Source organism: Amphiura filiformis, chromosome 3, assembly GCF_039555335.1.
Source record: "Amphiura filiformis chromosome 3, Afil_fr2py, whole genome shotgun sequence".
NCBI lineage: Eukaryota > Metazoa > Echinodermata > Ophiuroidea > Amphilepidida > Amphiuridae > Amphiura > Amphiura filiformis.
In genome coordinates, this window is record NC_092630.1 from 58,979,533 (window position 1) to 59,006,939 (window position 27,407).

The window sequence follows — 27,407 nt, forward strand, 5'->3', positions numbered from 1 at the left end:
AAAGGTATTTATTTGGCCCTTGTAAGAGTTAAAATTGCATTTTAAAATAGGAATATGTTCTGTGCGATCATCAACTCAGGAATACATTGAAATACCTAATCTTTTCTTTATTGCACTGATTATCTTTGTGTTTGAATTTTGTGACATGTTTACCGTATTTGCAGGGAAGCTGTTTATTTTTCAATAAACTGAATCGAATCAAAATCATAAACTTTGTTTTAATCACAAACACAATCCAAAAAAGTTTTTAAAAAACAACTAATTCTCATCCAAAATTCATACTAAATGAATGTGCAGTATCTGTACTGAATATGGTAGAGATTTAAACATAGAAAGCATTCTTACATTGGTAGGGAAATGAATACTACTTAATTTAAGGTAACAGAATCAAAATGTTCAAAACAACATACTATGAATGCAATAATACAAACAGTGGGATATTTCAGATCAGAAAACACTCAATGAATACAAACAAGCAATGACCATCTCAAATTATAAAACATGGCTCAGGAAACAAATTTACATAATGCAGACCCCTGTGTTTCATTGTAAATTTAGATATCTATACTATTATTCTGTACACTTTTAAACACTGTGCAGCAGCAGTAGAGCATGAGCCTCATATTCATAATATCATGGGTTTGAGCCCTGGCGCAGTCATACATGTATCACAAGCCAGTGGGGTAATTACGTGTTCCAACAATGCGTTGCTTTAGAAAGCAACGCATTGTTAAGACAGCCAATAGCAATAGAGCTTTTGACAACATATTGCATTCAAAAACAACACATGACTTTTCCTCAAAGCAACTCATTTGTTTTGCCATTGGGGTCATTATGAAAGCAGCGAGTTACTTTGGGCACCCTAAGTTGAGAAATGAAAACAACACATTGCTTTGCAAAGCAATTGTTTTTGATTGCCAAAAGCTCTATTTCTATTGGCTGCATTTAACAATAGGTAATGATCCAAATGGCTTGTGATATGCATGTTTTATCCTTCACCAAGGCATTTAACCTCAATTTGCATCTCTCCACCCAGGTATATAAATGGGTACCCGCTTATGCTAGGAAGGTAAACATACTTAGGAACATTACACAGAGGAGTTTGGTTCATCCCTAAATAAAACCCAAATACACAATCCCAAAATTGTAGAGGACTGTTTAATGGAAACCGTAACTATTGTTATTAATTTTTTGTACTTCATATTAGCCTGATGAATTTGAAATAAAATTAAAATGTGTAAGTTCAGTTTGGATGCAAAGAAATGTATGACTCAAGAGAGGGATTTCTGGTGAGGTTTTGGAATTTTAATCTGCATTCACATAACCTCTTTCACAGCTTGCATCTCCATCACCTACATGTGTTTGGATACTATTTGGGTATGTTAAAACAAGCTGTGGATGAGATTGTTTTTGTTGAATTAGATTCACACTTATCAAACCTGTGGGTAATAAATGAAGATGAAATCATCAAAATATGGATGCAACAGCTCAACTTGAAATCAAAATTAGGCAAAAAAAAGTTGTTTAATTGTCCTCATCCGACCAACCTGAATCTGGCAAAATTGGACATAAGTTTTTTTTGGTTTTTTAACTGTACAAAAGAATATCAACCCTAATTTAGGAAATTCCAGAATTTTATTTCAAATGTTTGACACCCTGAAAGGTTTTTTAAATAGTTTTTTTCATACCTCTAAGCTGCGGTATACAGTAGAGAACTGTCCCAATTCACACATATTGGGCTATTTATTAAAAAAATTATTACAGACTCAGGTGTCCAGTTGTAAATTTGAAAACTTAGAAAACTTGAAAGATATTGAAAATATTTTTTAAATATCTGGGCCAGTTAAAAATATGCTACTGGGCAAGTTGTAAATCATAGCAGCTGGTCCTATGAGTTGAAGGGCAAATTGATCAAAATGTTAAAGCAATAATGTACTATCATCTTATAATATGAAATTGGTTAATTTTTTTCAAACCTGATTTTTTTGGCATATTTGTAATGTTTACACATGTCCCAACTTGCACCTAAATGGAATCAGCCAAGTTTGTTGTGTTTGTAGGTCAACAGAGCAAAGTTCGACATAATGTCATTATTCAAGAATTATGACATTATGTCCTCCTATAGAACTGCATGTTAAACGGCCAAAATAACCAGCAGGGTTTCTTTCACCATGTTCACTTTACCTTGTTATTTCAACTCAAAATGGACAGAAACCCTTCCCGATAATTATTACTAGCATTATTTCAGCATTTTGAGTATATAATAACAAATTTTAAATTGGAAGCAAATCGTACATTAAGGCTTTAAGCATGAAACCAGGCATAATTGATACAATTTTGTGATCAAGAGGAGCAGGTACATATCAATATTTAGAGATTTCATACTATGTTGAATTGATCAAGTCAGTTATTAGTGCTCAAGCTGACCCCTTGTGTCTGTCCATGCCATGAATAGGTGTATCAGGTGTGGGCCATATGCCTCTCATACAAGGATGTGTTCTAACAGTAACCAATGATATTTCAGTCTCTTATGGAATCGTCTGTTCTAATCTAAATCATGCTGTTATGTGTGTGTTATATCACTCAATAATTCTAGACAGTTCATTGGTTGTATGTATACCAATCAATATTTTTACTATCAAGCATCGCTGTTTCATAAATTTGACCTAACTAACGATACTTATGCTGCACATAGGTTTTAACCATTTACACCATACCCAGGCGTAGGATGCTGGTGCAGGGAAGAGACTGTTTCCAAGCATGACTTACGCATGAGCTGCCTTTTCAGACTCACCAATTTAGTTGTGGGTAGTTTATTGAAAATATGATTATGTCTCGGCAAAATTTATTGCTGTGCTGATAAAGGAGCATCAAAATTTTCTTGAAAAGTTGTAGAATTTATGTATGAGTGATATAAAACAAATATTCCCGTCTTGAAATTGTGTTATGGTAGACATAAAATCAATAGGTTGTTCCATTTCACTTGACATACCGTCTTGTGAAATGGAACAATCCATTTTTGAAATAAATTATTATTTCAACCATCACACTATGTATACTAGCACATGTGTGAAATAGCGCTTTGGGTAACTGCTTGAATAATACATCCTTTTTGCAGTATTTCTTCAAGTTAGATAGTGATATGCACTAATTCATTAACACAAAGTTTTAATTATAATCTCAAAAATGATTCAACATGCAAAAAAGGTCTGAAACAAATGATACCGATCACACTTTACATATTAGAACACATCTTGTACAGTCCGCTTAACCCTATGAGAACTACCTGCCTATTGGTCAAAAGGGAGTTTTCATTATCAATTGGACCAATCAGCAACATTGTTAAAATAATGTCACCACGCAAAAAAAATGGGGGTGAATTATTTGCAAAACTCCATTCTGATTGGTGATTAAAATGAAGATATCATGTAATTGACCAATCAGAGGCAGTGTTAGATCGGCAGGTAGTGCTCAGGGGGTTAATACTATATAATGGTAGCACCACACACCATACTACAAGACTTTGTTTTACCTGGTGATAACTACAGGAAACTTGGTGTGAGACATTTCTCTCACCGCTGCACTGTAATAAAGAGATTCAATACACTATAGAGACAATCTAATCATGATATATTAACTGCCACACATATGGAATGAATCTACCCAGACCACATGGAATACTATCACTACTGAGAAAACGTTGGGTTATTCGAGTAGAAATCCATACACCCCCTATGGAAGGCATGACCTTAATCGCCCACACAGGGAGTGCGAATTTCACATGGGGTTACCTGAATGGATGATTCCATTTGAAATCTACACCCCATGTGTAGGAGATTAAGGTCATATCTTCCATAGGGGGTGTATGGATTTCAACTGGAATTGCCAATTTACACTAGGGGTTCCCAACCTTTTACAGAACATACCAAAGGGATTAGACCAAGAGAGTACCAACTCAGAATTGCAAGTGCATAACACTATGGTAAATCCCCTTTTTGGTTTGTCACACATGGTGATCAAAATAGTGTACCTCCTGCATTAATCGGCAATAGTCTTCAACTTGAGCGCTACAAAGGTTTGCGCGCATATAGCACTTGACATGTGTTATGGCACAGTGCATAATTGCACAACCCAAACAAGCACATACTTTAAATCGAAATTTAGCGGGCGGCTGATGACATATCTCGAGGTACACTAGTTTGCCCTCCATGAGCAAAACACAAACATGGTAGAGTCAGCACTCTTTGGGTCTTATCTCTTTGTGAAATGCACACCACTTGTGACCCACATTATCCCTCCACTGGTGTGTACAGATGGGAACCCCTGCCTTACACATTGATGATGACGTGCAAGTGATTTAGCAGCAGAAGCAATTAGTATGACCTTTAACAGAACATTAATGTGGTATATTTGCCGACTGGAGAAGAGAACAATAAAATTAAAACTTTTCATCCACTACTTGGCGATTGTCTGTGCCAGTGTCAGTAGTATGCTGGTACTCGGCACTATGGCACTTTACTCAAGTTTAACCTAATGGGATATTTCCAACGGCTATCTGCAATATTATTAAATTACATTCCAACAATTGTTTTTCTATCTTTGATGATATAGGCAGCAAGAATATGATACAAAGAATTCATGCAAACATTAAAAAACAGTAGTTCACACTGCATATAGTCACAACTGAGGTGGTATTTTGGGTGCCAATTGCTGCCACTGCCTTGTAATGAATCTATGCAAAATGATGCACATTTGACTACTCGCACTCAGATCAGAATTAATAAAAATATACAAAAAGTACTATCTAGTAGTTCCACAGTTCTATGCTTGTTTACTATATAGCAGAGAGTTGAACAAAGTATATATTTACAGTATTTTACAAAGATCTAACATACTGGCCGACCGATCGCGTAAAATCACGATTGCATCACACGATCCTACACAGATTGATCGGCGAATGAGGTGCTGATGTGATGATGACATGTTTCAACTAGCCAATCAGAACCTGACTTCATGTTTACGCCATGAACAAAAGATACTAGCTTTCATATAGGCTACTTACAGGTCAGCAAATGTGACACTATAGTGTTCCCTGATGTATGTGTCTAGCACAGGCCTGAATTGCTGGTATTTCCTATCAGCTATCAAACCAATGATGAATATCTACAACAGAGTATAACACATTATGGTTCAATTAGTCAAATATACATGAAATACAATGAATTTGGAGGATTGTAGATTCAAATGACATATAAAAGCTTATCGGGCAACCTGATCTTGAATAACCAGGATTAATCTGTTGTTTAAAAAAATCTATTGCTCTAAATTTGAACATTCTTTAAAACTTATACACAAATTGTATGGTAATGGGTGGTACAAATCTATCATCATCTGTACGCCTAAGAAATAGGGAGTTTAAATTGCTTTTAAAGCGCCAAAGTATTTTGCCACAAAAATGCAAGTTCACCATAAAATATGATGATAAACAAAAATTAATAATTTTATCAGACTCTTTTTTGTAATATATTGAGAGCCTGCGTGATACAAATTACAAATAGGCAAAACATTTTATACCTACTATATGAAAATTCAAATATGCAACCGTATTTATTAATATTTTAGGGTCGTCGAAAATGGCAATACAAATAATTTATAGGCCTTATTTTCATTCTGTTCAATGCCATTTCAGAAAAAAACTGACTCAAGCTGTATGATTATATACAAAAAATAATGTCAATATGAGAAGGTTGTACACACAGATTTCCTTGCAAGAATATACACTACAAATGTGTAGATAAATATATAGAACAGAGAAACAACTTACCAAGGCATTAAAGACTGGCTCATCATACTCATCTGAATGAGGACTCTCTGTCATGATACCAAACAATGCATCAAGGGTATCTTGTAAAAACTGTGATAAATAAAAGCATTGAACAGTTGATAAAAAATGCTTATGACATGTTTAGATGCAAAAACTAATACATCCATTTTTCTCAATTTAAGATACAGGCAAATACATGGAAAATATGTGTTACTTTTGATCATAGTTCCAAACCTTTATCTTGGAATTTTTAAAGTATGGTGTCAATTTACAGCTAGCATTATAGAGCAAATGTTGGTGGTCCTAATTCAAAATGTTCGAAATAGGTATTTTGCATCTGAACTCTTTATATTCATCAAGTGGTTACAATGAGAAAAAAAACCTATATAAAAGTTTAGTTATGCCTTGTTTAAGTACCAACATTGTTCGCCATTTTCTGTGATTTCTTTTCTCCGATGAAGGCACAGATGATTTTAAGTGCTACTAACAATTCACAGGCTGTGGCTAGTTGAACGTCAGACAAGAACTAGTTTCTTGTTGTCTGAGTTTTACTATATTTTTGAAGTGGATGATTGCAAAAACATATTCTGTAAATAGGTAGTAACATGGTTAACTTGATTATCTTTTTGTGTTTGTGCTTCACCAAGTTTAACGTTCCTAGTTACTCATTTACATCCAAAGACTTGTTTTACTCCCAAAACCGGTATAAGAATTATCATATAACAACAAGTCTGAATGAACATGTACATCCCACTTCCCTCTGGGTCAGCATAATGTGAAGGAGCATTGATTAGGATGGGGTGCACATTCTTGACCACAAAGAGCACTAGTTCAGGAGAGGTAAGGGAAACTATCCAAATAAGATCTGGCAGCAACCTCAACAGTGGCTTTGCTCCCTGACTCTCACCAAATGGTTCTGCAAACCCAGCAATTGAAATCAATGTTGGTCCACTCATACTTACATCAGTAAAATACTATCCTAACATTCATACCTTAACTACTTCTTCTCCATCCACCTTCATAAGAGACTCCAGACTGACTTTGATGTTCAGACGATCCGTCTTCCATTTCAATAAACCCAGCAGGTCAACTAGTTAGTGAAATAAAACATGCTGTAATTATTAGTCTTCTGAAAATATATGGACATTTCTAGTTGATAATATTTATAGGTTAATACATGCGTATCACTTGTTGAGAGTGAAATTGTACAAAATAATGCACGCGTTCTGAGATGTTGATGCGTCCAATGCACGAGCCCCGAAGGGGGGAGTGCATTAGGTGCATCAACATCTCAGTATTTTTGCATTTTTATAACAAAATTGTCACTAAAAATTTGGAAAATGCAGGCAAATATAAATGCAACAACCCGCAAGTAAAATGAACGCGTCCGAAAGCACTGCACGTACTACACGGAGTGCGCGCCCGTGCAATTGTACAACATTTATGCACGGCTAGTAATTTACTAACGGAGGCTCTGATTGGTTCTCACTATCTAGGAGTGTATGAATATTCATTATTACATTATATAATATTATTCTCAATTACATTTAGTATCTAATATCATTGTATGGCTTAAAGTAATTAGCGTGAGCATACATAAAATAGAGTTTGCACGTAAGCGCTGGCAAGTTGAGCGCTCTGTGTATGCTCAGATGAGCAATGTCGCCAGGAACCGGCGTCAGCCGAATTCAAGTTGGCTTAGAGGGCACAAGCATGCAATATTCCAATCTATGCGTTATTAATCTATGGTATAGATTTCGCGCTGATGCGCTCAATGCTTGTGCTACACACCCATGCTCCCAATTCGGACATCAAGATCAGAGAGAAGTGGGATAGATCTACTTACCATTCTGTGTGAGTTTAGTTGAGCACACTACTGTTGATATAGTAAGGCTTTCTTTGGAACTTAGTACTAGGCCTTTATGTTGGACATTGTCTCTGCTACCTGATAATCTCCTCTCATGACTCCCCCTCCTCTCCATGTCTGATCTGGTCGCTGGCAAGCCGAGGTAAGCCTTGATGTGCTCTTGGGATTTATCAACCTGAAAGGTGAACATTGGATTCCAGTTTGAAAAGTATTCAAAGATGCTATGGTATCAAATGAATCTTACAGGATGTAATAATATTTCATCAAAGTTTTCTTACTAAACTTCCTAGAATACATAATGAAAATATCAGACTTAAAGCCATATTGTAATATTTTTCAAAATTCTGTTTTTACACGATTGTAATGTAATTATAAACTAACATCCCCTGCAAAATGAAGACTTTAGATGCTGTAGTATTGTCAAAATCTGAGATTTAGGATAAAGCGCTGGAACGGTTGTTTAATTATTACGATGGAAATATTAGTCAAACGCGTACATGATGTTCATAACACAATACATACATGGCGTGTGGGACAGCTATATAGACACATCAAAGGGCCGTGCTGTAGCACGACAGACGGAGTGAAACGCATTGGCGACATCGGCGCTGATACTTAATTCCAATTTTCTTTGCTTTACCTCAGGTGTTCGCCTCAAAATTAAAAGGAGACATATCTGACAGTAAAATCTAACATTTTATGAAAACGAAATACTAATCTGTTTTTTATGGAAATGTTACAACATGACTTTAACAAGAAAATATGGCTGTTACATAGAAACTGTTTGGAATAAGCCTATGTTAATAACAAAATATTATCCAATACACTTTTCATTTATATCGTATTAAATCTATTTGTACATTTATCCACTGTAAATTTATTATGCCAAGCAGTAACGATATCAAGTTTAATGTTTTGGGCATCTAAAACAAAATAAACATGCTTTATTTGGAACTAACATGCAGATTAAATATCTTTCTAATTTTAACATTATCAGATAAATGCTACTGAAACTACATCCTTGCAATTCATTCAGTAAACTAGTGCATCAGCATACTGGTGTAATACAATATACCTTAATATTCTGTTTCACCTGGAATTTGGTATAAATTGGTTCAACTCAAGTTTGGTATTGAGTGATGTGGGTGTGTATTTAGCTAGTTACAATATCAAATAGCACGTGTAAAGTTAATTGCACCTCGAAAAAGCATTGACATCAACACCGAACTTTGTTTGTGGGCATGCTTGCGGTGCAAATATACTGCACTCAAAAAGAAGCTGAACACTTAAAATAAAAGCCATATCTTAAAGACACTAAATCTAAATAATGCAAAATAATGTAGTCGATATATGGAGAATTTTGTTCTGTGTACTTTGATACCTTATTCAAAAGTGACAAATTGAGATATTTCCTCCTTCGAGGCGTTCAATAAAGCCTAACAAATGAACGCTCACTCAGAGGTGATCAATATATATAAGAGAAATGTCAATTCAAATATTTGTCACTTTTGAAAAGCTCCTTTTTTATTCAAATTGCTTTAAGTTAGGAAAATATAGTTGTATCATACCGAATAAGGTATCAAAATACGCAGAACAAAATGCTCTATATATGTACTATTTTATTTTGTAATTTAGTTTTAGTGTCTTTAAGAAATGGCTTTTGTTTAAAGTGTTCGGATACTTTTTGGGCGAAGTATAGGTACATCTGCAAATGCACCAATGCCACTTGCAAATTTGAAGTGAAGCAAAGTACAGAGGTCATGATTTTGAATTTATGTTTTGAAAGTCTGGTAACTTAACTCATTCCAGCACTTGTCGGTGTGTTTTTTAATATTATTTTGTTTGCTTATTTTAATATATGCACAATATTGTGTGAAAATCAATTGAACTGTTCACCAGCAATTATACTTAAATTGTTACAAATGACATGATTTCATGCCAGTGATATCCTGAAATGCAGGACAAAGCACAAACCACTGGTTGAAGGCTAAAGTGGTACTCTACATCAACTAACATTTACAATATGCCTTAATTATTCTAAAGATAATGTAAGCTTCTGGTGATATTGATTCAATACTACAAACCCTATGACACCAAATAAACTGAACAATAAAAGAGTAGAATGTGTTTGCTCAATATGCCCCTGAAAAATGTAAGTCATGAGTGATATTGGGCTATTCCATTGAGAATCCACACTACCTCTGTGGTAGATGTTAGAAATATTTTCCACAGGGGTAGTACGAATGGGCTATTCCATTTAAAATCCACACTACCCCTGTAGAAGATTTAGCTAAAGTCTTCCACAGAGGGAGTATGAGTTTCAAATAGAATAGACAGTTGGGTAACTTCCATTTGCAATTGTCACTCCAGTTGTGAAAGATATAGGTAAATCCATTATACAGGGCCCTGTGGAAGACAAAATCTTCCACAGGGGTAGTGTGGATTTCAACTGGAATAGCCCAATTCTAAATGCAATGAATACATTACACAGCTCCATTTGAATTTCATACACCCTCTGAGAACAATTCAGTCTGAATTTTCAACAGAGGGAGGGTGAGTTTCAAATAGAGTTAAATGTACTTAATTCCATTTGAAATTCATACTCTCCATAGTATTTTTTTTTTTTTTTTTGAAAATCTTCCGCAGTGGTTGTATGGACTTTAAATGGGTTAGCCCATTGCCCATTTGTGGTTTGTATTCAATTATACAAAACATCATCCATGAAAAATGAAATTAAAACAACTGGTATCTATTCACTGAATACACCCACCCACCAGTTCCACTTGAGTGAGAGGGGTGTTGATGCATCAACACAAACAATATCTATGGGATGAAACTTAATACCCCTCCCACTCAAATGGAACTGGTGGGTGGGTGTATCCAGTAAATAGATAATACCAAAGCATTGAAATCATTTATGGCAGAATGTTCACACAATAAAGCTTTTTTGAGCATATCTTGTAATCTACAAATTAATGACTTGAGAAAGGCCTGAAAATAAAATCTAAACTGCTTCTAACAAAGCAAAATAACAATTGAGGCTTCTATACTCTTTGTACATACTATGATTCTGAACAATGCAATTATAATAGTAGTTATACTTCAACTGCCAAGTACTTATTAGTAGATTTCTAATATGGAGAATGATTTTTTTTTTAATTAAACTTTTTCAAATTTAAAAATAAAGAAAAAGGGACTCTGTTAACTACTGTAATTCTTGATATGTGTACATCCATATCAAAAGGATGCACTTGTCGGCTGCTACATGTGTCTTATTTCACAAAATAGTTTGAAATAAAAACCAGACTCATCTCAAGTGGAGGTCATTTCAAATCATCCCCAAGTCACATGGTTAGGAATACAGAGAACATTCCTTAACCATGTAACTTGGGGATGATTTGAAGTGACTTCCACTTGAGATGAGTCTGGTATTTATTCCTAGTTATGTGAAATGAGACACATGTAGCAACCGACAAGTGCATCGTTTTGATATGGATGTACACATATTTTCACGGTATTAATTTTTTGTCATTTGAACTGTTCACACCAATTTTAGGGTTTCTTAAATTTGTGATTACAAACAGTTATACATTAAAGCCTATTAAAAATTATTTTTGTGAGCTTTGAAATTTGCGGTTCTGAATTAACTGCGAAAACCTCCAAAAAATTTCAAGCTATAATTTGGTTCACCCCAAGTTCGGTAGTGACATATGTGCATATTTTTTGCATAAAGTTAAATGTGCTGAGTGTACACGCACGCGTACAGAGGCGGTTTGTTGGCACGCTTGCGGCGTAACCGCGAAAAAGCAATGACATCACTACCAAACTTGAGATGAACCAAATTATATACAGTACATTTAAGATCTACAGTTATATGCAGTAAAGCAATAAAAGTAACTGTGACAATAAATCCTACCAGCCATACCTACTACTGCTACCGGTCTGCCTGCTATTATTACTGTTGATGCTGCCAAAATAAGCTGGTGGTACTGATGACACTACACACTTAAAATGCTCTGAATTACAAGAATTTGAATGATACCCATTACCCAACTTGAAATATTATTTAATAGCTGAAGAGTGCCTTCACTTTGTGCGTTTGATGTTTGCATGTTGATTATAAATGGAAACGTTGAGTCTCCGTATTGCTTGGGTGATTCCATTTAAAATCCACATTACAAATGTGGAAGATTTGGGAAATATCTTCCACAAGGTGTGTATGAATTTCAAATGGAATGAACACATTAGGCAGCTCCCATTTGAATTTCATACTCCCTCTGAGAAAGATTCAACCTAAATCTTCTGCAGAGTAGGTGAGTTTCAAATAGAGTTGGATAATGTGCTAATTCCATTTGAAATTCATACTATCCTTGTGTTGTGGAAGATATTTCCAAGATCTTCCACAGAGGGAGTGTGGACTTCAAATGGGTTAACCCATTATACCCAGCAGACTACTGATTCCTATAAAAGCAGTGCTTGCACGTTACGTTACTGATCTGCTTGTAATGTGTAGTGGCAATTACACACGCCAAATGGTACACACACATTACGTGCAAAGTCTCACTTAATTTTGGGCATTTGCCATAAAAATAAATAAATAAATGGAGGTATACTATTTTAGTCCGCATTTTGTAACCATCTACTATGGCAGTTTTTCCATAGCTTTACATAATGTGACCTGCTACAACGAAATGAGCGTAAAGTCGCAAGTTGTTAGTATCAAGGCATCCTGGCAGACTGAGTTGATGTTCTTTGTTTGCTGTGCACCTGTACAAGCCAGTAGTATGTCCTTTGTAAATGGCCCAATGTGTCCCCATTCACAAAGAACATACAGATGTACTATTAGCCTGATCAGGTGCCTGTGAAACAAAGAATACCAACGCAGCAGCCAGGACATCTCGAAACTACCAACTTGCGACTTTACGCTCATTTCATGGTAACAGGTCACATTGTTGCTATATTGAGGCTCTCTTAGTCAGAGGCTATTCCACATTGTATAATAATAATAAATTTCAGGTAAGTACCTTGTGCATAACCATAAATGTTGCAATCCTATCTAGTTTGCATTCAGAGCATTCTAAGCATGCAATACCATATTTAGGCTGACATTCCTCTACACTATGTATGATGACAGATGACGCACACACGGATGGCAGAAGCAGACAGAGAATAGAAATCAAGAGAAAATAACCCTACCCATGCACTCTGCAGGACTCTGTAGTTTACCTTATAGACCAGTAGTTCATGATGTCCATTGGTGATGGTCGTACCGATATCTGTCATCAGACGAAGGTAGGCTATAGCAAACACTTTCTCCTGCCTGTCTTTGGCTGTAAGAATGGATGGGAATGATGATGGAAGAAAGAAGGTTATTGAATGTCTGCATCGATAGAATACAATTTAGCATATGTGCAGAGAGGAAACACCAAACACCTACTGGAACAACAAAATGTGATATATAAGGCGATAGAAACAAATGAGTTCAATCAATTTATTTACTATTGTTAACTGTGATAAAATAGTGATTTGTGCCTGTAACGATATTGGCAAATATAAATCTATCATTAATTCTGATTAATTAGTCATTCGTTCATTAATAACAAGCATTGAAGCAGCATCAATGGTCGATCCAAAGATTGAACAAATTTGTTTCTGGTGCCTATAAGCAAGCAGAAGGGAGTTGTCATTCATAGTCTCTTTTACATTTTTGTCAGTTTGTTAATATTCTAAATCTGAAATCAGTCCTTTGGGCTTTGCTTGTTAGCATGTAACTCAACCAACTTTGTCTGCTTGACTACATACAACAGATTCCGACATAGTAAACCTTTTTCCATCTTCCCATAATACACTTTTTTGACAGTATTGTCAAATGCTAAGCTTAGCAGGAATCCTACTACACATATAGAACAGCTCCATAAAAATGTTGCTTATATAAGATGGGCCAAAGTGAGATGTAGTCCGATACACAGAGAATAATGCATATTATTATTTATATCAGGCTTTTGAGCGATACAATAAAACTGTATATTGTACAATATTTGCAAAATACCCGGATGCTTTACAATATTTTTTTTAATATTGTACGCGTAACGCGTACGCGTCGCGCGTTACTATGGTGACAGCACCAACACTCGTCATGATACAACAGTACAACAATACAGACACCGTAACGGCTCACAGGAGATTTCTTACAGTAGGCCTATATATAAACAAGTAAAATTACAAACTTAATTCGCGACAATTCTGGATGATGATAACCTTAGGAAATATAATCCACATCTAGGCCTACAAATAAACCTATATATAATTATTCCGAAATTGTCTTTGGAGAGTAAAGAGCAGAAAACAAGAAGGTCAAAAGGTAAGCTTACATTACAATACACATTGGTTAAACCCGTGGCTAGGTAAGCTTAAATTCATTTTACCGCATAGCAAAAGCCTGATATAAATAATAATAATAATATGGAATGGAAAATTTAAATGAAATACAAAAAAGTATAAAAATAAATAAAAAAATATTGCACTCGTCTTCGACTGCAATATTTTTCTATCTCGTCAATATATTCTTGTATCACACTCAAAGCCATTCAATATTATATAAATATGAAGCTGAGAAAAGGTCTACATCAGATATTTGTTGCAGATTTTCTTACAATATTGATAATTTATGAGAATTGTTCATTTTACTGAACTTCCAAACCAAACCATAGTACACCCGAACCAAATTTTCCCAAACACAATTTTTCAAAATTCACACAAAACATTAACAACACACATAAAACAATGTATAAAGAACGATAAACATTGTGTAATTCTTTAGATACTGTAGGAGTGGTCATTTTTATGAATATTGTATTTTATTTTAAAGTTCGCTGATCCAGCCATAACCACAAAATTAAAAACACACAAAATATTCAATAATGCAATGCCCATAAGGGGCCTAGATTGAGTAACCACAAAATTAACAATCGCTGCATGTCCCTTTTGCCTCAAATTGCCAAAATATCTGGACTCAGAATATTGGCTTATATCGATATCACTTCATCTTAATGTTATTTGTTATGCTATGTATACTTCTCTATGAATTATCTGTACACCCACACTTCACTTCATACAACTACTTTTTCACTATCTACTCAAACATTAGGAGCATTTCAGTTTGATTTGAAATATTAATAACATTAACATTGAAACTGTATCTTTACTGTGCAATACCAATTACTACAATATGAAAGCAGATACCATAGGCATACTGCCTTCAAATGTGAATGAGATTGATCTCAATTGATAAATGAGTTGTATTTAAAAAACAAATTGTCATAAAACCACCAACACCTCCAAAGCAATACAAATGCTAGTATCCTGGTAAATCCTGAAAATATGGTAGTCCAAATTCATGATTTCCATTAAATAATGCAGTTCCTGAAACACAATTTCATTTCCTGAACACTTTAAACTTCCTAGAAATTTGTATCCCTGTGATTCCCATAAGATATTGTGCACACCACCTAACAGATAAGCAGTGAATAGAAAGTCCAATCTGTGGTGCAACAGATAGCCCAACATTTTACACATTTACCTGCTTTACACCCTAAAACAAAACACCCCGAGTTCACTTCCAATACCCTTTCTTTTACAAGCTGTGATGTAAGGAATGAATCATAAACTTAAATCTTCATTGCTCAGCTATAATAATGCATTTGGTTTCCATGAGGCAGGGATATCAATGTGTGTTGGATTGAATGTAGTATTAAAACATCTGTATACGTGTGAATTGACTGCGAAAAAGTACTGATGTCAATTAGGGCTCAACTGATATAGCATTAAAAAATTTTTAATTTTTTTTATCAATATCCGATCCCCAGGATCCAATCCAATACTGATATCGAAAATATCAGGTCCGATCGGTTGAGCCCTAATGTCAATGTCTTGAGGAAGCCAAATGGACTATAACTGGATCTAGTCAGCTGTGACACCAGAATTTATACTATTTTTTGGAAGATTGTAAAGATAGGGGAAGAATTTACATTTCAACCAGGGAGCAAATCTCAAAAAACTTCGTATCATAAATAATCATAAATTTCAGACATAAAAGTTTACATTGGCAAAAGAGGTATAAATGGGAAATGAGCATGTAAAAAATTAAATCTGCACCTCCCAGGTGCCACCATTCATTCTTTCCAGACTAGATTAGGATGGGGCAATGTATGTCAGTTTAAAATCCATTCCTTGTATAAAATTGTGCATGAAATGTGAGCTACACTATACTGTGCATTGACTAATGTGAATTTAAGAAATTACTGTAGTAAAAAAAATATTCACATAAATTAAGTGTTGAATATAACCAAATTTTAAGTTACAATTCTCTAACCTGATTTTGTTTCCTTGTGGTCTGATGTAAGTATGGCAAATGAAAAATACTTGATTCATAAATTGCTTCAAGCATATGTAAAATGAAGTTTGCAATATCTTTCTTTACCTAATGCCATTTTTGAGACTCCTCCCAACCACTGATAAAAACTATTACTAAAATCCATTAAAATTACTCAAACCATTAATCAATAAAAAAATACACAAACAAATACAGTGGAATCAAGTAAATTACTCATTATGAGATACCCAGTATCAGTTTTGATGCACTGGAGTTATGGAGCTTTGCACACTTGAGGGTGACAGTTCAAAAGGGCAATGTTGGGTCGTTGCTCACAAACAATGGGAGAGATGGTTTACCATTATCCGCTGTCGCATTGTTAGGACCCCAAAATTGTCAAAAAATACGGGGAGGGGGTCTGAAACACCATCTACTGCGTTTATCTCATCATCTCTCACTCTAATACGAAACCTGTCTCTCAAATAGGTCAAATGAGATGTACCACCAAACACTAATTCCATTCGCCCTTCCCACTTCCCGAAATTTTATTAAAATTCTTAATAAAGCCCAATACCAAACATGGCAGCAAATTGTATCATGGAACACTGGAATATCCTATTTTTACTGTTTTACTGGGCTGGTTTTCTACACCTGCCCTTCTGGAGAAACTCAAAAGAGATAAATGACTTGTGTCATATTACTATGCTTTGTGACACATTACACAGTGCCAATTAGTCTTGAACTATATACTGTATATATATTCCATGGTGTCAAAAATGAATTATTCTAGAAACACAATTTTACAGTCTAGAAACAATACAATTCGTTTTTGCCATACATGTATCACAACTAAGATAATTATGTGATGTGATCAAGCAAAATCACTCCGAAGTCGGAAATATTGATTTTCAGATATAGCCAAACAAAGGAAATAATTTCTTTTGTTGCCTTTTGTTTTGGAAACACTTCAACTGTTCATATCTTTGGACTAAATGTTCAATTTCAATGGGGTTTTCTGCAAAATGTAGCTTTACAAATGATTGATGCAATTATATAATAAACTGAAAATTAAATATGCACAACTTCAGACTGATTTTGCTTGTTCACAACACATATGGGTATGGTATGCTAAAAAATATCATACTGGACTGATAGGACCCAAGCCCAGTGTTGCCAAAACTTATCAGCATCAAGGCGCACCACATTGACTCGCCAGGCCGCGGTAAAGGAATCTCAAGTAGCCCAATTTTTAAGCTTCCAAAAATGCGCTCAATATTGGATATTTGGGCGGATTGATCCAAATTTAGACTGCAAATCACCCAATTGGGCGGAAAAGCACTTGACTTGAAAACTTCCGGTGGATATATAAAATGGGAAGTTACTGACCGATCAATAAATGGTCAAAAAACCCTTTGTACTTGAAATTAAGAGCTTCAGAGACTCAAAACCTTTACAAATCGGCTAAATTGAAAGGAAAATATATCAAATTACTGCCGCGGCCTGACACTGGAAAAAGTAGCCCAATTAATTTAGGCAAGTAGCAGCACTGTTTTTTTAGTGGGCGGCAAGTGATCGTCAAGTAGCCGAATTGTGCGCCTAAGGCGCGGCATTGGTATTACTGCCCAAGCCCCCTGGCCACCCAGCCCACCCTCTTTAAACTTTGAGTATGAGTGAATTTGCTACCCAGATGGTCATTATTGTTTATATCAGTAATATTGTGCTTTTGACACCACTGAAATTAAATCTGGAGTACTGGTCCAGAATAACCTTGACCTTCATTCTGCCACTGACACTTGAGTCATTTATCTCTTTTGAGTTTCTCAAGAAGGGCAGGCCCAGAAGCCAGCCCACGAAACTGATAAAAAGTTAGAACAATTTCAATCTGCTTCCCATCAAATAATCTCCTTACATTTCACCTTTTTGGTAAATTCTGAAATACTATGGGGATTGATGCACACATTTGATTGGTTAAAAATGCACACTGATGGTATTCGTATCAACAATCTGCATGTTTCTACTGGGGAACGGTTGGCGGGTAATGTGGTTTAGTTTAGAGTGTTACCTGTTAATGTGCTGAGTGGAAACAGATCAGTTCAAAGTGATGCGGTGTGGACACCCGGCAACCATGATCCACCTCATGAGGTAGACCATGTGGTGTGACACATTTTTATGTATCACATCGTAACCTTAAAAGCAGCTTTGGGGGTCAGGAAAATATTTTCAGTACTTCCGGTACACACCACAACCCTTATTTTAAACATCAGTAGAAACGTGCTGGTTGTTGCCTGAATCGGATTGTGGGTTACCAGGTAATACCGGGTAAAAATACAGAGTGCTCAGTGTAAACACGTAGCTTGATGTAATCTTGGTTTTAAACGTAAAGGCTTTCTGGAATTACTGATATGCTCAATTGCGGGTTACCAATTTTTTTTATTTAGGTACACAACCCCATTAGCTGAAGTTGAACCACTGGCTTGTCAACATTGTGTCACATGTCCCATGTTCAATCCTGAGTGATCTTGTGACTGAACAATCGTCTTGAGCTCACAACCCCAAATCACCACCCTGGCTGGGTTTCCGAATGCTTCATTAGTGTAAGAATCTTCAAAATTATATGATATGAACACAATAATGATATGTGAATGGCCCATAAAAACATTCATCTTTTGTGTATTCACATAAAGAATTAAGAAACAACAGTTTTACAAATTCTGCAATATTTCTGTCAGTAGCGCATCCAGGATTTTAGTGCGAGGAGGAAAAGCCAAATTTTTGTCCCCATTTTTGTCCCATTTTTAGTCATTTTAGTAACATTTTTCTCTTTGCCGTCCCCATTTTATCCATGAAAATTTCTGTGGGAGGCAGCCCCCCCCCCGGCTCCTTCACTGATTTCTATACTTTAAATGCAATATGATCGGCTTGTACCTGTGTTTTTACAAACAAGCCAAGGTCTTCCACAGAATACCAACTTACCCTCTGTTGCTGAGCGATGTTTAAAGCTAAACCTGAGATGTGTGTTAGCATGGCAGAACTGCTCTATGGGTATTGCAACCTGTACAAAATTGGAATCATGAAAATATGGAAGAATGAGCTAATTTAGTCTCTCCAAAAAGTTTGGCAAGCATGTACAATGAAATGTTTTTATTTAAAATGGCAATTTTCTTGCACCAAAATTTCACTTTCACTATGCCAAAATAATGACATACAGCATTCAGAGTGAAACCTTACTACCACAGATCTGATAATGCATATTTCTGATAATGCTTCTGTTTCATCCACATAACTTCAACATTTGATTGACCTCATCTGTAGTGTGCATGGTTCTGCCTCCTGTTCAAACAAATAAGGATGTGTTTTACGGTTCAATAATTAACATTCAAAATCAACCAATTGAATAAATTCAACTTCTTCTCTAAAATACAATGTAGTTTATTGTTTTAAATTCAGTCCATGATTAGTGAATGCCAATAATCCTTTAACACTGGTTAGAAAACAATGACATACCTTTACTGTTTCATTAAACTTTGGTGACTTGACTTGATAGTACACAACTGATTGGTAGCTGCTGCTGGCATGTTCCCCTGCTGCTGTGTAAATCACATCCTAACAAAAGGAAATGGCAAAATATGTGATGAAGTTCAAGAAGGATGATAGAGATAGAGACTTCCCCCATTTAGCGTGGGAGGCAGTCAAACAAGAAGAAAACACCAGAACCAACATCCCAAGCCAAACTGACAACTTACATTTTATTTTGATTTTAAAGTTTACAAATATGTGATGTGATCAAGCAAAATGAGTCTGATGTCGATCAGTATATGAGCCATTCACAGAGCTTTATTTTGCTGAAAACTCTTTCATAATTAGACTTACGGTTCCAGAGATATGGTCATTTTAGTGTTGCTCAGAACAAAAAAATACAAAAGAAGTTGAATGCTATTATTGGTTATATCTCAAAATCAATATTCCCGACATCCTACTCATTTTGCTTGATCACATCACATATTATCAATGTGTCCGTCCATGCCTACCTTGATAACATTGCTATCTTGATCACAGACTGAGATTCCAACCTCTACATTCTTTGGTTTAGGCCTACTGCCCCTGTCAAACTCTCCCTGAATCAAAGTCACATACACATCATTGCGTACATCACCTATAGAATAAAATAAGGCAAAATAGAAATGTATCACATTTACACTACAAATGCTGATGCAATAAATTTACTCTATTTTACAGATTCCTGACTCTGCCGTGTTTGTATAATGTGCGTAAACCACTTCATGGGTATACCTTTGTATGGATCAAGCTTATTATTGCAAGCTTTTTTGATAAATAATTTTGATGCCCATCGTGACATTAAAATGTAGTGGTTTACTATTGCGTATGTACGGAACTATTCGGGAGTCCAGAGTCTTCAGTGTCATCTCTTTGGTGTATTATATAAATATTTCTTGTATTATGGACTATGTAGTTTTGAAGTTGCAAGGAATTTGTATTCTTGTAACAAAAAACGATTTTATATTTACCTGGCATAATGACTTCAGGGAATCCCATCTTCCTTGCAATGGCTGTTTTCTGATCCACAAGATGAGGGTATTCATTGCGAATCTATAATGTAACATAAAGGGCAACATGTGGTATATATTAATTGTTTCATCAGTGTCTTCAAGCTAAAATACCTACCCTAGAATTAGTTATACAGATCATGTCACACAGGAAAGCTTAGTGTATGGACCAAGAGAACCACTATAATCATAATCATCAAAATCTATTGTTACAGCGCAATCATTCTATAGTATGTTTTTTAATTGTTCAGAATTTCGGGTAGGTAATGGTAATCATCGGGCGCATAGAGGAGGTGAAGTCTCAGCCCCTTCTATGCGCTTGATGATCACCATCAACCAATGGCCAACCATCTTGTTTTCATAATTATTGTTAATCAGTATGATGGTTAATACAGCACATATCTCTGTGGATTCACTTCAGGGTGCAAACCATACAATTACATTAAATTCAAATCAGTGTTATTTCCAATTCACATAACAGAAACTACAAAAAAATACAAGAGTAGGGGCGCAGCCCCCACCCCCAATTTGCAAAAGTATACAAAAAGTCAGAAAATATCACAAAATTAGGGTTTTTACACTTTTTTGGACAAAAAAGGTCCAAATTTTGGGAAGAAAGTTCACTTTTCACAAAATTGCCCACCCCCTTTTCAAAATCAGCCCCCTAAATCCTGTGTACGGGCCTCACAAAAACCAAATGTGAAGTGTATTAAGTGGGAAGAAGGCCAATAAATAAATAACTAATATACAACATAAAAAGACTCTTTTTACATTGTGAGATCATCAGTCCATTTACTGACATCATTCTTACCTGTTTAACTTCTCCAGGTAGTAGTTTAAGAGCAGCCCATATACCTTGTCCTTTATGATTGATCTCCTTGGCAACAACAAACCTCTTGACTAAAGCCTCTAAAGATTCATCGCTTGAGCACCTGCAAAAAAGTTACAGTACAAAATTAATGCCTTCATTTCTCAACCTGAAGGTGGTCATCAAAGACCCATTCCCGTATCTTCTGTATTGGAAATTACAACAACCTATTTTAGTGTGGGCTTGGAAATTTTGGCTAATTGGGCAATGAAGCAAAATGACCTAGCGGTTAAGTGCCGAGACTAATGATGACAAGGTTGTGGGTTCAAGTCAAATTGCAGCCAATATGTTGTGTCCTTGGGCAAGGCACTTAATCCTATTTGATTCATTCCACCCAGGTGTACAATGGGGAGCTGCTAGGGATAGTCATATCAGCACCATTGTTGTTGGCAGCCACATGGTGTAATATATCCTAGCAGAATAAATGTAAAGAGCTTTGAATAAATTGAAAAGCACTATAAAAATGCCAACATTTTTTGTAACAAGACTCTACTATTGACATCTATGTGAAAGGATGCAAGCATTAAAATGTTTAGAAACTTTTATGCAATAATAATAATAATAATAATACACAGGCTTTTATAAAGCGCCATTTCAGGTGATCACAGCGCATGAAACAATATACATAAAAAACATAACAATAAGAAAAATGAAGCAAAAAAGCAACATGATACAATGCAAGAACAATTATTGTGGAAAAAGGTGGGATTTGAGGCCCGTTTTGAAGACTGGAAGTGAGCCGGTGGATCTTAAGGTTTGAGGCAGGCTGTTCCACATGGATGGTGCTGTAAAAAAGAATGTTTTGTCAGCGGCTGATTTGAGAGTTCTGCTGTGTATTTTGGTAATTCCAGACGCAGTGACGCCGGTGGATGAGCGCAATCCCCACGGGCAGGAGAATACAAAGTCAGGAGCGATGACAAATAGGCTGGTGCAATATCATTGATGGCCTTAAACACACACAGCAAGATCTTAAAAGCTATGCGCTCCTTGACTGGCAGCCAATGAAGTTGTTGGAGAAAGGGGGATGCATGGTCATATTTGGTGGCGCGACCAAATGATCCCAACCATACTTAGTGGAAAAATATTAGTAAGGTTCCAAGTAGAGTTTCTTCCACTGATTCGGAGACATGCCACAAAATAAAGTCATAGGCCTTGAAATATACAGCTATTCTTATTCTTAGTGGGAAAGTGTTTGCTTGTCTTCCTCTGACCGTCCCTAATTTTGTAAACCAAGAAAAAAGTTACTGTGCAAAACAATATTGACCCCAATTTTATCCTGTAGAATTTGGACATTCTGAATAACCAAAACAATGTTTCTTCAATATCTTCTTGCTTCTTACCTGGTTTAAAACATAGATAAGGTACCGTATTCATTCCAATAAGTGCCCAGGGCGCTTAACAAAGTCATTTTGGGTGGGCCTTTATTTTTTACCTGGTTTTTAGTCATCAATCACCGTCTGAAAGTATTTAGTTACTCTCAGTTAGTGCGCCCTCATATGTGTCTCAATTTAATATTATATTGACGCACTATAAAGATGGCCGCTGCCGCGCCGGCAAAAAAAATACGAATTTGAGACAGAATTAGCTCAAACTTGGCCTTTTAAAGGCATTTGCAGGTGGTTATTGTGAAGAATTTTTAATATCTATACATCTGCACACTATGAAATAGCGTCATAATTTAATTTTGGTGAACATTTTGGATACTTTTGATGCTCAATTTCCCTCATGCACGCATGTAAAATCACTTTCGACAGGTAAGCTTACTGGAAGTATTTTGACAACATTGGATGGGCGGTTAATAATTTCATATTGTGTTTGTTGCAAAGTCGCTGGGTGGGCGCTTATTGGGGTATGGGCGCTTATTGGAACGAATACGGTAATATAATAGTAATATATTACAAATCACACCTTATTTATGCATTCTGTTAAGTTAATTACAACAGCTTTATTGTTATGATTTCTAAAGAGAAAACTTAAAAACAATTTTACAAATGACCAATCAACCTTACTCAGAAAAGTGGCGGCGGTCAAATATTTTTTTTATTCTTGGCCTGACTATTGGAATGTAACTTACTTACATTTTATGAACAAATTATTTCAAACTGACTTACTGTTGAAATGGTAGAAAGTACTGTTTATCTTCATCGGTGTCTATTTTGCCAGACAATATGTCTGTAATCTCCATGGCAGCGACCCCAAAGGGCCTCTTTAAACCCATCGTGGATTTCTTACTATCCCCTCCTCCCTCTTTCAGCTCCATTCTCCCTGTAATTGTCAACAAAATATCCATTAATGTATTGATAAAAGAAATTGTGCAGTTGTATAAATAACTAGTTATTATTTTACTACTAAGTATTCTGTGTTAAGAAGTGTGTCTTTTCCTGACTATGCCTTACTGACAACATTGTAAGAACTCTCATTTTGTTTTGTTTTTTACATAAAATGCAATACTTCAACAACAAAATAGATCCAAACGGATAGGCTAGCAAAAACTCTCTCAAAATTGTGTGCACTATATGAGGTAATTTGCAAATAGCAATAATTCAATATGAGAATGCACCAGATTAAACATTGCAACCAAACAAGGGTTGCCTGGGCCCAGCAAATCTAAAAGAACACAGGATCTTCAGAGGTCAAATGGACACAGCCCTAGCATGATGATTATAAAGTAATGTAAACGATATGCATATATAACAACAAGTAAACCATATAAAAACAGTAATTGGTGATACAAATTATTTATACCAAACACTGACAGAAATTTCTGGCAATAACTCAATAACTGCTATTATAGATGCGCACATAATTGCATGCATATGCTGCTTCCAGTACGAGTTCGGTAACGTCCCTATGGATGCGTTGTCATGGTTGAGTGGCATGAACAAGAGCGTTCATCACGCTGTGTTTATTTATTTGAAATTCTTATTAGAGAAATCTTCACTATGTAATCACATAATTTTCTCTTCAAAATAGCTAAATAGTGCAAGGATGAGCTGCAAAAATTTATGTAAGTGAATTCTACTTGCTTGTGTGAATTAGTTAAAATTTAAGTGAAAGAATCTGTAATTTTCTTAATTGGGGTGGTCAATTAAGTCAGATACTGTATAACAAATTAACAAGGATAATTTAGTGGTTAAAACTGTTCTAATCAGTTTTGTGTTTTGTTTTATTCACCATTTCAAAGACCTATCCAAAAATGTTTTTATAGGTTTTTTAAATGTGTGGTGCTGATAATAATTGCAAAAATTACAAAACTAAAAACCTAATGAAATTTTCCACTATCAAGTTCCACCGATTGATATTCCGGTTTCACATTTGGAGCATTTTCACTCTTTAATGTTACATCGGATGTGTACAAATACATTAGGTCTACTTCAGTTCACTAAATATATGTACTACTATGTTGCAATCCTATGTACTTATACATGTGGATTGACTTAGTCTAAACTAATATATTTTTTCATTTTAACTTTCATTTTACTAGTCTCACTTCTTTTCTGCCTGCCATCTTCCTACTACATAAAGTACTTCATTGAGCTATTCCAGTTGAAATCCATATGCCCCAGGCCTTGAAATAAGTGGGCGTGGGGTGGAAATTTGCCATCGTAACACCACCAATTGCTTGTGGTCTTTGAAAAATTTGCATGAGCCAGGAGCAATTTTCTAAAACAAAGTGCTCCTGGTTTGGTTCCAGGTTTGCACTTGATGCAGTAGTGCTGGTATGCTGTGTTGCATGTATATGCAGAAAAGGGTTTACTATTTGAAAATTGCTCCTCTTTCTTCAGAAATTGTTCCTGGTTCTTGTAATGTCCTAGTGAACCAGGAGCAATGTTCAAAAACATATTGCTTCTGGTTCCAGTCTGCTTATAATAAGGCTTGTATGCCCTCTATGGAAGACATTACCTTAATCTTCCGCAGAGGGAGTGTGAATTTCAAATGGGGTTACCTGAATGGGTGACTCCATTTGAAATCTACACTCCCTGACTCAGGTCATGTCTTTCATACGGGTGTATGGTGTTTAACCACAATAGCCCATTTTATATTTCATCACATATTTCATGTTATGAAGACCACAAACAGCAACAATACTTCAGGCAAAATTTGCCATGATTCTGCTACAACGTGTTTCAAATTTGTTCAATAAAAATATATTGTATCTTACCTAATCTAATAATTTGGCAAACCAAGAAGACTTTTTCTCTTTGTAAGTCTTTAGCACCAAGGTCCTGGAAAATAAGGAAATGGAAAAAGTACAAATAATAAGTCTCCCTGTGACATGTACAATATACATTTTTCTGGTTTCCTATCAATGTACTTTTCAAACTCATTCTGCAAATACTTAAAAGGTGTCACTTATGCACATTATGAAGTCAATGCACCAGCAGACTGAGCTCTCTGTGCTGATAACCCACAAGCTTGTGTGAATCTTCCTACAACAATTACTTACATATGATAACATTTCACAATTTCATAGTCATCTAAAGGGGGGCACACAGGATCACAAAGCGGGAAATTTCAGACATTGTTTTGTGTTATCTCCAAAAGTAATGATAATATGTACATAAAAGTATATATTTTCAGAAGAGAAATGATGCAAGGAATCCAAATAGCACGGCTTTTTGTGAAAAGCGCCAAATTTTTATCCTTTAGGATCCATATTTTTAAAATGTAGAAACATTTATTACTTTTAAAGATACAATACAAAACATTTATAGTGATCCTGCATGCCCCCTTAACACCTACATTGTACCACATCCCTGCTATTTTCCATGTATTTCCTTGTATTTATATATAAATTTCTATCTTCTGTGGGCTATTATCTTGACAGATTGCTGCAAAGATATATCCAAAGCTATACAAATGGTAGATGCATGTGATGTTGATTTGAGGTACATGTAGTATATTTAAATCAATACCGATAAGAAAATAGGGTCTCAAATATATTTCCTTTAAAAGAAAATGCCAACAGTTGTGCCATGCATTATCACATAAATATAAATTGCATTAAGATGGTAGACATATTATAGTTTAATCACAAATACTTGTTATGCAATCATATGTTACATAATGGATAAACAAACCTATTTGGTCTGTGATTCCTGTGTTATCTTTGGCTTAGCTGCTGCTACAGTAGCAACTTGCCAAGCTATGTGATAATTCAGAAACACACATACTACTGCTTTCGCTTTGCCTTAATGTAGTTACTCAATTTGCAGTTTGATTCTGTCACACTAAACACACTTACATGCAATTCACCCCCCCACACACACACCCTATACATAGAGAATCCCCCACTCATGTTATCTCCCAAACTTACAGTAAATAATGTTTTGAGGTTGTACAGCATATCCAGGTCCATGGGGGTACCTTTACTGCTCCACTTTACAACATAATTTTCACTGAAATAAAACAAGAATTGATATATAAATATAATGTATACTTTCCCTAAATAGTGTAAAAGAGATCACTAAATGGTACAGTTGACATACAAATCTGCACCTTCCATTATCTATGTTATATGGATTCCATTTGAGCATGGATTCACATTAATACTAGAATTTTTGGAATGATTCAAGTCAGAGCCGCATCATTTTGTGGTTTAGAGATTTTCTTCACATTCGGGCATGAGAATACACATTCATGAAAAGCGCGTAAAATTGGACAAAAAACCTGAAAATGGGCTAAAAATTAAAACAATTTTGACATCACAAAGTCTGGTTCCAGTGTTTTGACTGGAAATTCTCATGCCTGCACATTTGAAGTGAGATCATAAGGATAGGGGGAAGTGTCACTACCATTTATTCTAAAACTATTCAAGACTGAACTTCTTTGCTAGCATACCAACAGACTATAATTTCTTGATAGCGGAATTAAGAAATCATGACAGGACATTTTGTGACTTGGCCCTTACG

General features: G+C 35.5%; 1 protein-coding gene across 1 annotated transcript in view; it reads right to left on the reverse strand.

The window, feature by feature from the left end:
• LOC140148837 (dedicator of cytokinesis protein 1-like) overlaps window positions 1-27,407 on the reverse strand; it is a 97,805-nt gene that overhangs the window by 29,904 nt on the left and 40,494 nt on the right. Inside the window, 13 exon segments of the mRNA XM_072170913.1 lie at window positions 5,063-5,163; window positions 5,825-5,914; window positions 6,817-6,914; window positions 7,671-7,866; window positions 12,918-13,021; window positions 19,036-19,114; window positions 19,567-19,665; window positions 20,091-20,215; window positions 20,589-20,670; window positions 21,439-21,559; window positions 23,607-23,760; window positions 25,658-25,721; window positions 26,813-26,894. Coding sequence (XP_072027014.1) covers window positions 5,063-5,163; window positions 5,825-5,914; window positions 6,817-6,914; window positions 7,671-7,866; window positions 12,918-13,021; window positions 19,036-19,114; window positions 19,567-19,665; window positions 20,091-20,215; window positions 20,589-20,670; window positions 21,439-21,559; window positions 23,607-23,760; window positions 25,658-25,721; window positions 26,813-26,894 — 1,395 coding nt within the window.